At 59.2% G+C, this 12,332-nt stretch overlaps 1 protein-coding gene across 3 annotated transcripts in view; it reads right to left on the reverse strand.

Annotated features, from left to right (window-relative positions):
* LOC135975299 (fibrinogen-like protein 1-like protein) overlaps positions 1-12,332 on the reverse strand; it is a 117,148-nt gene that overhangs the window by 65,981 nt on the left and 38,835 nt on the right. The window contains exon 1 of one of the 3 annotated variants that reach the window (XM_065565674.1): positions 6,698-6,855. The exons of the other annotated variants lie outside the window; for them this stretch is intronic. Within the exon in view, the coding sequence (XP_065421746.1) occupies positions 6,698-6,701 (4 nt within the window). The 5' untranslated portion in view covers positions 6,702-6,855. Of the gene's footprint in view, positions 1-6,697; positions 6,856-12,332 lie in introns of those variants that run through there. 3 annotated transcript variants of the gene reach the window in all.

The raw sequence follows: 12,332 nt of genomic DNA on the forward strand, positions 1-12,332 counted from the left end.
GTCCAGCACCCAAAGCCCAGCATCTGCAAGGAAGGGATTCCCCACAGAGGGGCAACATCATCTCCCACACACAGGGAGTCTCCCCCTGACACTTGATTCATCCTATGGCCTGTTCCCATCTCTGCCCACCACACTCCCAACTCAGCAGCTCCAGCTACCGAAGGGAGCATGAACCAGAGGCCTTCCTGCTCCTGGGACAGAGGAGTAGGTTGATGATCTACCTGGATGTGAGCGTTGGCCTTCCCCATGCCCAGGGTCTAGACTCCATTCAGGGCAGCGCACAGGAACTGTGATTCCTATTCTGGATCTAGTGGCAGCTTCAGTTTGCTGGCAGGAGACTGTACATGAGACCTTGCAGTTGCGGGGGTGACACAGGCACTAACATGTGCATGGGAGTTTGAGCAACAGGGCAGAGGCCTGTGTGGGGCAAGGAGGGCAGGGATTTGGGAAGCAAGAGCAGAGGATCAAACCCTTTCTTAATGTGGGTCGGGATGATCCCCATTTCAAAGATAGAGAAAGTGAGGCACCAGGTGGGAGAGTGACCTGGCCAGGATCACGTTACCGCTCAGTGGCAGGACTGCAAACAACCCGTTCCCTGATCTCCTCACTGGACGCTGCTGCCCCTCCTGTATGACCCCTCCAGCCATCCTCGCCCACAGGCCATCCCCACCACTCTCCAATACCAGGCTGTTTCCACAATGGAAGCAGGCTTGTAACAGAGTTCACTCACCGATAGGTGCCCCTTCCTTCAAGGCCTGGGGTCACAGATTTCTTGGGCTAGCACGCCCGCCAGCAGGTTTTTGGCTGGGAACTCAGCCCTTCTGCCAGGCGACCATCTTTTAGTCCCACTCCTTCCTGGGTCGTGCTCATCCCAAACGAAAAGTCAAAAAATGTCTTTAACTGAAACAAGATCCTCTGTCCCTTGGGGGCTTTTCCTCAGCCTGACTTTGGCTCGGCCTGCCCTTGCTGGCCTTGGTAGCCCTTTCTATGGCCCTGTACATCCCCTTCCTTAGAGACCGTGGGAGAACCAGTCCTACCCTGGATTCTATGTTCTGCCCCAAGGCCCTGTACCCAACAGCTAGGTCTGCTCCTGTACCTTTGTTGCGGTTTCCCCTGGTTTCCCCTCAGCTGGAGCTCACTCTGTAATCCATTTGGCCTAGCTCCAGGCTTTATAGCCCACAGGCCAAGCCCCCCGTTATATACCCTCCTCCTTAGAACCTGGCCCACGCGGGGGTAAGTTCTATTCTTCTCCAAGCTTCATCCCTCCTCATCTCATCGCTGTCACCGGCTGCGTGCTTGTACAGCCTGTGCGCAGTGTCTGCAGCTCCACTGCCAGCTCGCTCGGGGCAAACCTTCTCTTCTGCAGTATCCCGACGCTCTTCCTGCAGCCACTCAGTCTCATGAACAGCTGCTTGCAGAGCCTCTTCTGAAGCCTTTAGCGTCTTCTGTTGCCTTTTTGCTACTGCCGCTGCATATGCCAAAACCTTTTCGGTCAGGGTCTGAGAACCCACCATGGACTGCTCCACCCTTGTGTTTGTCCCTCCTCCAGTCTGCTTCATCTCTGGGCCAATCATTTCGTCCTTCATCTCCCTGCAGCACCCGACAGGGTGTGTTGGTGGAGGGTCTGCAAGGTCCATGGCCACCCCAGCCACCTCCACCTTGCCTGCCTCATGGGGGTTTGTGTCAGAGGACACCTTCTCCTTTCTTTCTAACTTCTTAGGGCCCTGGCCCCTCGTTCAGCCACTCAGCAATTTCCTAAGCAGGCCGTGTCTTTAGATATGGCCTGCTTCTCTGCCCCCAAAACAAAGAACTCTTGCTCCCATCTTGGCATTAGGCCATGCTTGTACCCTTTCTCATGCCCTTCTCCCTGGGCTAACCTTCTCAGCACAGCCCAGGCATGCTCTCCTTCTCTGCTCTTTTTGTCCATGGGCATAGCAGACCCTGGGTTGATTTCCCTTTGCAGGATCTCTCACAGGTATTGCTGCTGCTGCGTCTGTAGCTCCACCTGCACTTCCTTCTGCGTCTGTTGGTTTTCTAGGAGCTGCTGGAGAAACCCCTAGATCTGCTTAGCCAGTCCCTGGAACTGAAGTGGGAAATCCAGCGACCAGCTTGGTCCCTTGATACACCTGCTTGGGGGAGGGATAGCTCAGTGGTTTGAGCATTGGCCTGCTAAACCCGGGGTTGTGAGCTCAATCCTTGAGGGGGCCATTTAGGGATCAGGGCAAAAAACTGTCTGGGGATTGGTCCTGCTTTGAGCAGGGCGTTGGACTAGATGATCTCCGGAGGTCCCTTCCAACCCTGATATTCTATGATTCCTTCAGCAACCAAGACTTCCCTCACGGATCACAGGGGGAACTCAATCCTGCCAACTATGCCAATCATAAATGAATCTACTCATCGTTAGGTTCCCCCCTGCGGCCAGGCATGGCATCACAGCACTCTCGCTGGGCTAGCGTCCCCCATCCATGGTCGCTCCAGCACCACGGCAGTTTCTCTGCCTGGTAACTCCGGCCAGGTCACCACCTTTAGTCCACCCTTCTGGGGCCCAGCTTGCCTCACACTAAAAGTCCAAAGAGGTCTTTCCACAGGCAGAAGTCCTTCTGCCATCGCTGGGGCACTTGCTCAGCCTGTAGCCCCCTTGCTGGGCTTGGGAACCCTCTCCAGGTGCGTGTACGCCGCCTCCTCTGGGGCCGGTAGGGGAACCCAGTCCCACCCTGACATTGATAGCAGCTCAGGGCCCTGGACCCAACAGCTAGGTCTGCTCCTTTCTCTTTGCTGCACTTTTCCAATCTCTCTTCTCAAGTTCCCCTCCAGGCTTTCCTTGCTGCTCTGAACTTCCTACCTCGTTCTCAATCCTGTTGCTACCCCAGCTGGGGTGTATCACCACTGAAGTCTGGCTCTTTACGGGGGCGGATATGGTGCCTCTCAGTTCGGGCTCATACTGTAATCAGCTTTCTGTGAGTGCCAGGGGGCTCCATTTCCCCTTCCAGTAGCTCCCCATTTACAGAGAGCCAGAGCAGTACCTGCAGCAGGGAGCGGGAGTTGCTGGTGGCCTCAGAGGCACAGGCCCTGCAGTGCCTCGGGCACCTGGCGCAAGTGCCGCATGATACGGAGCTGGCGCATCACATTGGCCGTGACGTCCTCCTGCTGCAAGGGAACGAGAACCTGTCTGAGACTCAGACGCCTCCGAGGAATCAGGGGGGATTAACGGCCCCTGGAAGCAGCAGCATTTCCACCCAGCCCCTGCCCACCTCTGAGGGATGGATTCCCCCTCCTGACCCCCAGGATGGAGTCTTGTTGTCCTTCCTAGTGACCTCCAGTGGCAACCCCCCTCCTTGTACGGGAAGCTCCTGCCACTTCCCCCTCAGTGCCCCTGACAGCTGTTCCACCTCCAATCCACAGCTCAAGTTCTCAGACCCCTCTCCTCCAGCCCCACCCAGGTTGGGTAGGGAGGGGACTGTAGCGGGGGGGCAGGAGGGATTCTGGCAGCAGTGAAGTGGGATGTGGGGAGGTTGAGACCTTTCCCCAAGTCACCCCAGCCACTAATGGTGAAGCCGCAGGATGGCAGCCCTGGTGAATGGGACGGATCGGCAGCCCCTGCTGACTGAATCCTCCTGTTCTCTCCAGTGCAGGGCCGGCTTTAGGAAGGGCGGGGCCCAATTCGAACATTTTTGGCGGGGCCCCGGCAGGGATGACTAACAAAAAAAATAATGTAAAAAAAAGCCTTTCATTTCTTCCATGTATTATTTACTTTCCATAACTATATAAATAATAAAATTATATATTATGTACATTGCATCATATATGCTGTTGATCGGTTATTAATGAGCTCCGTTTCATGTGTGTGGGTCCCCGCCACTCCCTGGGGGTGTGCTAGGGTGACCAGCTGTCCTGATTTTATAGGGACAGTCCCGATTTTTGGGTCTTTTTCTTATAGGATCCTATTATCCCCCACCCCCTGTCCCGATTTTTCACACTTGCTGTCTGGTCACCCTAGTGGTGTGCACATGTGTGGGTCCCAGCTGCTCCCTGCCCCCCTCATTGAAGCAGGTGTGCAGGGTTACTGCCCTGGGAACTGCAGGGCACCAGTGGACATGGGGCTGGCTGGAGGCAGGGCAGGGGCTCACTGGAGGTAGGGTCTGGCTGCAGGCAGGGCAAGGGGTGCGGGGCTGGCTGGAGACAGGGGTGTGTGGGGCTGGCTGGCTTTGGGCAGGGCCGCAGGGGGGTGCAGCAGGGGTTGCCTGGAGACAGGGCAGGGGGTGCGGCAGAGGCTGGCTGTGGGCAGGGGGTGCAGGGCTGGCTGCAGGCAGTGCAGGGGGGCGGGGCTGGTGCGGGGACAGGGTGCAGCAGAGGCAGCTGGAGCCCCTGCCCTTTAAATAGCCCCCGAGTCCCCCGCTATCCCAGGGCTCTGGGGGCTATTTAAAGGGCCCAGGGCTCCCTTGTTTCTACCGCCCCGGCCCTTTAAATAGCCGCGGGAGCTCTGGGGAAGCAGCGGGGCTCCAGTGGCTATTTAAAGGGCCGGGGCCGTAGAGGCAGCGGGAGCCCCGGACTTTTTAAATAGCCCCCAGAGCCCCGCAGCCCTACCCCAGGGCTCCAGCAGTGGGGGTCTGGTGGCAATTTAAAGGGCCTGGGGCTCCGGCCCCTGCTGGGAGCCCTAGGTCCTTTAAATTGCCCCCTGGGGAAGCCGGGCCACCCTGGTACTGCACACCGGCTCTTGCCGGTACACCGTACCTGGGCTTTGGCCCGGGGCCCGATTCATGGGAATTGGTTGAATTGGCCTAAAGCCGGCCCTGGTGGGGGGATGGCCACAGAGCCGCAGGGAGGGGAACCCTGAGTTGTGGGGGCTGGGTGGGTACTGGGAGTTCCTCCTGAAGGGACGGGGGTTGGCCAAGGTCACTCAGCCCCAGGGTTTGGGGGGGGACGACTGGCTGAGGGCACTCAGAGCCCCAGGAAGTGGGGGGGGCTGAGGGGAGGGACTGGCCAGGGGCACTCAGAGCTCGGGGGGGGGGGGGAGGGGGTGTCCGGGGGGGGCACTCACAGCCCCAGGAGGTGGGTGGGGGAGGGGCACACAGGATTTCAGGAATTCCCTGGCAGTGAAGAGCTGCTGGCGGCAGGGAGGAGCCAGCCGTGACAATCCCCACTTGGGATCCCTGGCTGGGCTAGTGGCTATGGGGGCCCGTGGCCAAGCTGCAGCGGAAGGTGACCTGAAGGAAATGCCTCGGCCTCCGGCTAGGAAGGGCCTGGGCCAGACAATGACCCACCGCGCAGTGTCCCAGCTTCCTGCCCCACACCTGCGGGGCACGGCCCCTCCTCTGTAGGGAGGTTGGCATGTACCTTAGTGCTGCTTCCTCCATCCCCAAAGGCTTCTCCCAGCCAGTCTCTGGCAACCCCTGCCGTTCAATACGCACATTACCCTGCTGTGACATACCGGGGGGGGGATCCCTCGGGGATGGGGGCGCTGTCAGACAGCTGGGCAATTTAACCCGGCTGGGCCGGGGTGACTGTCTCCCTGGAGCTGGGGTCTCAGCCCAGGTGTCTCTCTGCCCTTCCCCCCACTCACCCCCGGGCGAGGTGGGAGCGCCCCACGTTGCGTTCCAGCCCCACATTCGCACCCACAAGTGCTGGTGGGTTCCAATCCTAGGGTTACCATCTTTTTAAAAAGGAGGACACTCCATGGGGACCCAGCCCCGCCCCAACCCCGCCCCTTCCCCACCCTCAGCCCCGCCCCAACTCTGCCCCCTCCCCTGAACGCTCCGCCCCCTGCTCCTCTCCCTCCCCTGCTTCCCGCGAATCTATGTTCGCGGGAAGCCTGAAACAGGGAGGCTGCAGGTAGGCTGGGGCGGGGTGCGGCACGGCTCAGTCCGGCCCTCCTGGCCGAGCGTCTCCCTTCGGTCGCTGGCCTGCCCAGGCCAAGAGGCTCTGGCCCCAGCGTCTCCCGCCCGGCTTGGCTTGGGCCCTGGGGCACTGGCTCCTGGTCCGGCCCCGTGACCCCGGCCCCCGGCCCAGCATTGCGACCCCAGCGCGGCCCCGCGCCCCCGGCCCCACGGGCCCGCCCCCGCCACCCCGGCTCCTGGCCCGGTACTGCGACCCCGGTCCCTGGCCCAGCACTGCGACCCCGGCCCGGCCCCGCGCCCCCGGCTCCCGGCCCGGCCCTGCGCCCCCGGCTCCGCGGGCCCGCGATCCCGGCTCCCGGCCCCACGGGCCCAGCCCCGCGACCCCAGCTCCCGGCCCGGTACTGTGACCCTGGCCCCCGGCCCGGCCCAGCTCGGCACCGCGCCCCCGGCCCCGCGGACCCGGCTCCTGGCCCGGCACCGCGCACCCCGGCCTGGCTCCCGGCCCGGCCCCGCGACCCCAGCCCGGCACCGCACCGGCCCCGGCCCCGCACCCCCGGCTCCAGCGGAGCACCGCCAGCCCCGGCCCGGCCCCGCACCGCCGACCCCAGCCCCAGAGGCCCCGGCCGAGCACCGCCGAGCCCTCCGTCCCTCCCTCCCTCCCGATTTTCCTGGACATGTCCGGCTTTTGGGGATTTCCCCCCGGACGGGGATTTGAGCCCCCAAAAGCCGGACATGTCCGGGAAAATCCGGATGTATGGTAACCCTATCCAATCCCAGCTGAACACGCCCACCCGGCCCTAGTGTGGAGCAGAAGGGCCCAGCGCTGCCCCACAGACCCTCTGGCTCTCCGAGCCCACTCTTACCCATCACCGCAGCACGTCTGGCCCAGGCTGAACGCTGCTGCTCTGTGCAGAGAGGCTGGCACTTCTCGCTCCTGCCGTACGAGGGGCAGGTGCTGCTACCGACTGCTCCCCCTAACTCCCGCCCTGCTGCGCTCTGGGGATGCTGCCCTGCTGTGGAGCTCTCAGGTGTCTTGAACTGGAATTTGTTTGGAGAGAAACTTCTAAGGAGCCTTATCAGCCCCGAGCAGAGAGTACCTGGGAACCTGCCTGGGTCGGGCGGGTCTGGTACAGCCTCCCCCAGATAAGGCTCTTCCCTGGACCTGCCACCCATTGGAGTCTGGAACGATTCCCTCCGAGGTAACACCCGGGGCAGCCAGGGCAGGGCAGGGCAGGGCACAGCCTGCTCCCCTGGAGCATTAGGGCTTTCAGGAATCAGAGGTCTCAGCGGAGCAGGTTGTGGTTGTACGTTAAAGCAGTGAAGAAAGTTGGGGGGGCAGAGGAATTGGGTGCTGTGGCCCCCCCATGCCTGGGGCCTATTTGAAAGGCAGCTGTCACACTGTCCCCTTTATCGGGAGTGCCCACTACACCCATCTCATGTAGTCCTCGGCACGGGGAGGGGGAGCATGTTCCCAGCTGAACAGTGTTCGTCCAGGACTCACCGACCCCTATTCCAGGATGGGGGAGTGAGTTGGGAGAGAGGTCACCATGTAGCCTGCAATTATCAGTGGCTTCTGGATTCCTCTGGGAAAGGGTTAACCAGGGGCTTAGTTTAGTCCACACTTGGCTTTCTCAGCAGTGCTGGACTCTGGTGGCAGGGAGGGGTCCAGCTCGCACCCTTTCACCTGGCAGGGAGAGTGACCTAAAGGTTAGGATGTTCTCACAGGCTATCGTAGTTACTGGGACCTTGGCAGGGAGGATTGGTGGCTTGTGGGGCATCGGATACCTCCCTTCCTCCTAGAGCTGTGCAGTAACCAGAACATTACCCCTGCGAGGAGAGGGTTTCGGGGACCCTGGGATCTTGGGAGCCAGGGCTTCTCTCAGCAGCCTGGAAGCCCAGGCCCCCCATCAGCCTGTCAAGCAGGTGGGCAGGCGGGCGAGCTGGCAGGGAGCCAAGCAGCTTTCCGTGCGAAACCTGCCTGCTTTCTGTCTGAAGGTTTGTCCACATCGACGTGTTCCCACAAAACGTTTGGATTTTGACAAGCTGGCAATTTCTGATGGAAAAACAGTTCCACTGGCAAATTCTGACCAGCGCCTCTCCTGACCGCACAGCTCCCTGCATCTCTGCTGAGCGTGGAATCAGAATGGACTTGACACAGGTGGTTGTGCCCTGGGATGCCATCTCAGGCCAGCTCCCCCAGTGCTCCGGCGCTCACATTCTCCTAGTGGTGACGTCTGACCCTGGGGAGATGAAAGGCCTCTGCAGGTTGTTTCCTGCAGTGTGAGCTTTGGCTGCAGGCTTCTGTCCCCAGCCATGGCATGAAGGAATCTGTCTAGCCAGTCTAGTCAAACCAAAGGACCATGACCACTGAATATTTAGCAAAGAGAGCTTTTCTCCCTACTGTGTGTTCGGCATTTGAGTGAAATGGGTGCCAACCAGAACAACCGACCTCCTCCCCATGCACCTGTTTCAAGCAGCCTGACCAAAACCCCCTTCCTTCCTCCCTTGATCACTCAGGTTTCATATCCTTGGTACTTGTGAGAAAGCTGTGCAAATCTGTGATCACACTGAGTGTACTGTGCACGTCTTAGTATACTTCTCTGTCACCCTGTTTGGACTGTAAGTTCTCTGGGGCACAGACTGTGGGTGATAGTTTTGCTTCTCTGGCACAGTAGGACGCTATAACAAGAGACAGGTTTCAGTGTGGTAGCCATGTTAGTCTGTATCAGCAAAAACAACGAGGAGTCCTTGTGGCACCTTAGAGATTAACAAATATATTTGGGCATAAGCTTTCGTGGGCTAGAACCCACTTCATCAGATGACTTCATTAGACTGACCTCCCACTTGGTAAGACAACTCCCATCTTTTCATGTGCTGTGTATATACCTGTTAGTCTCTAAGGTGCCACTAAGGACCATCCCAAACCGCCCCACCATCCGCTCCAATGCAAGGCATTTCTTTACAGCGCCTTCTCTGATATACACACACAGCAACGTGTGTGTGTGTATTATTAAAAAGCCCTCTTGATCGGGCACACTTCTCACCCTTGGGAGAGGACAAGGGAACAAATACGTGATGGGTGTTAGTCATGTAGCGTAATGCACCACTGGAAGGTGCTGTGATACTGTGGTGGTGAACGTGGTATAATGACCTGCACAGAACAGAATAGCACGGGAGTGACACTTGAGGTATGTCTGTACAGCCCCAGCAAAAGTAGGGCCCAGCTGATAATGGTCTTTCAGTACTACCACGAGAGAAATGTTAAATAATAATAAACCGACCTCGTCAACCCAGTAGTTCTGTCGTCACCCATAGAGCCAGCCACGAAAAAAGAAGGGTGGACAAGATCTGCATTTCTAATGTAAAAGCAAATCAAACCCCACAGGGCTTTAAAAACAACTACCCTTTATTCATCAGAAAGAAGCCAAAAGGAACGTGCCCTGTATTTGGTTCCGAGCACAGGTCCCCGTTTGAAGGATGTGCTGACCTCAGGATAGCCGTATAGGTTTGGTTGAGGGCACAGGCCTGGGTGTCAGGACACCTGGGTTCTATTCCTGACCTGCTCTTTAGCTTTGGTCACTTCATTTCTCCATGCCTCTGTTTCCCCACCCACTTTTTGTCTGTGTAGACTGTAGGCTCTCTGGGGTGGGGCCAATCTCTCATCATGTGTTTGGACAGCGCCTAGCACCAGGGGGCCCTGGTCTCGTTTGTGGCCCCTAAGCCCTACCGAAATGCATTACCTAGGGAGGTGGTGGAGTCTCCTTCCTTGGAGGTTTTTAAGTCCCGGCTTGACAAAGCCCTGGCTGGGATGATTTCGTTGGGAATTGGTCCTGCTTTGAGCAGGGGGTTGGACTAGATGACCTCCTGAGGTCCCTTCCAACCCTGATATTCTATGATTCTATGATTCTATGACTGTCCTCTGCGCACAAACCCTAGCCTCTCCCCTGCCCCCCACATCTCCCTGAGCCTCCCTCCTGCCTCCCTTAGCCTCCTTCCTGTCCCCATCCCCCTGTACCCCCCTCAGCCTCCCTCGGCTCCCCACACCCCGGCCCCCTTAACCTTCCCCCACATTCTTCTGCCCCCTGCCCCCACATGCCCTGCACCTCCCTCAGCCGCTCTTATATCCCACATGATCACCTCCAACCCCCTCAGCCTCCCCTCTGCCCCATCCCCATGCCCCCCTCAGCCTTCCCCCTGCCCCCCACACTCCCTGGCCCCCTCAGCCTTCTTCCTGCCCTCCACACCTACTACCCCTGTCAGCGTTCCCCCTGCACACTCTGTCTCCCTCATGCCCATATCCCTCTGTCCCCCTCAGCCTGCCCCCTATCCCTGCCCCCACACCCCCCTGCAACCCGCTCAGCCTTCCCCCCACATACCCTCACAGTCCCCATGCGCTGTCCAGGCCCTGAACCATGGCCTCAGACAGTCTGCCTGTGGGCTCGGCTTCAGCCTCCTGGAGCCCAGCGGGAGGTGGCAGCCAGCGTCAGGAGGGCAGCCTGCCTGCCACATGCAGACAGAGCGTGGGGACGGGGCGGCCCTCGCGCAGGCCTCAGCCCCGCTGGCAGCAGTGGGAGATGGCGCCATTTTGATGAAGGGACAATTGGCGCCTTTGGCCACGTTTCCATGGGACAGGTGAGAAGCCCCCACAATCCCGAGTCACAATCAGAGCGTGAGGGCGGCCGCGCTGCTGCCCCTGTTGTGCATGGGGTCGGCCCAGCACGCCCAGCTGATGGGGGTGATCCTGTCACGGAGTGTGGGGGGACTCAGGGCCCTGCACCCCCGGCTTCCTGCGATTCACCATGACTCTCAGCCAGCCAGTAAAGCAGAAGGTTTATTTAGACGACAGGGACACAGTTCAAGACAGGTCCCGCAGGCACAGAAAACAGGACCCCCTCAGTTAGGTCCATCTTGGGGTCCTCGGGCACCCCAGCCCCCTTGGGAGGTCAGAGCCCTGTCTGCCTCCCAGCCATTCCACCAGCCAGCTCCTGAAACTCTCCCTTCTGCGACCCCTCCCACAGCCTTTGTTCAGTTTCCCGGGCAAAGGTGTCACCTGGCCTCTAACCCCTTCCTGGGTTCTCATGTTACATGCTCAGGTATTCTCCGGTCAGTCTCCCATCCCCCAATGCAGACTATCCTAGCCATACTCCCCAGTCAGCATTCAAAGACCACAGTAAGAACAGTCCCAGTTCGTCACAGATGCGTAGCCAGAATCAGCCAGAATCCACTGGAAGCTGCTTTACCAGTTTGTTGGGGCAGCCAGACTTATGGGGCCGGCTGCAGCTGGCATTCGGGGTGTGCGGGTGGGGGGGAGGAGGCAGCATGAATTGCATGTGGGAGATTCATTCGTTGTTTGTGTGACAGCACAAACTCCCCCTCATCCCAAAACCTGGTCCCCAAATGAGCAGACTGGAGCACATCACACTAAGCAAACTGGTGCCACGTTCAACAAAATAAACAGGTCCCATCTCGTGTCCTTTGTTGCACATTTCGATGGCGTGTGCCAGGTGCTGGCAGCTTGCAGGGTCGAGAAGCGTGCATGCGGGTGAACCGCCTGGGTGCTCTTTTCCAGAACTATACGGACGTGGAGCTGTTCCCTCTAATGCACCAGTTCCTGCCCCCTGTATCCCAGCCAGAGAGCTGGGACACAGAGAGCAGCTGCCTTGACAGTCGCTGAATGAATCCAGTTTGATCCTCTTCCCTGTGGGACAGATGCAGCAGCAGCGCAGTCTCGCTCCAGCCCATCCCACTCAGGTATCTCCTCACCCGGCCATGACCTGTCGGGACAATGGCGGGAGCAGGGGTTCAGTCTCTGTAACCCCACGTGCTAAGCAAGGGTTAGTGATACCAAATGGAACTGAAAGTCCAAGGGGGGTGGGGAGAGGGGTTCCCACCGGGTGTGTGGGTTTGGTGAAAGGCGCCTACAAAACGTTGGGTCTGCCCAGTGCTTAAAGACAGAGCTGACTGGACTCAGCTGGAAGTCCTGGTTTCTTCTCAGTGATCCCTAGAGCTGAAAACACTGTGAAGCCGGTTTGCCTGGGCACCATAGAGCCGGTGCTGTGGTGAAAGACAGTACGGGGGGGAGCAGCAGCGAGGTTCCCCCTAGCCAGGGAAGTCACTAAGAGCTGGACTCACTCCGGGCTGGAGGCCCCTCAGAGCATGGCATCGCAGCTCCAGGCAGAGACGGCAGCATGGAGCAGCAGCGGTGCAGAGCAGAGGCAGAGGCATCCCTGGCCCACCCCTTCTCTCCCTGGGGCAGGAGGCCAACCCCCCTCCCCCTGAACACCCCCTGAACTCTCAAACTCTGCTGAGCTGGGCCCGTAAACCAGGTAAGGGGACAGCAGAGGGAAAATGGGAGGGGTGTGCCAAAGGGACATTCGTCCATTGGACTCTCTCATCGCAAGCTGGGAAACTGAGGCAAGGGGCTGCTGCCCAATGGATTGTAGAGCGGGCGTTTCACTCACAGTTCACATACTGCTGAGTCACTCTTGTGGTGGTTTC

The sequence above is a fragment of the Chrysemys picta genome, chromosome 13 (assembly GCF_011386835.1).
Source record: "Chrysemys picta bellii isolate R12L10 chromosome 13, ASM1138683v2, whole genome shotgun sequence".
NCBI lineage: Eukaryota > Metazoa > Chordata > Testudines > Emydidae > Chrysemys > Chrysemys picta.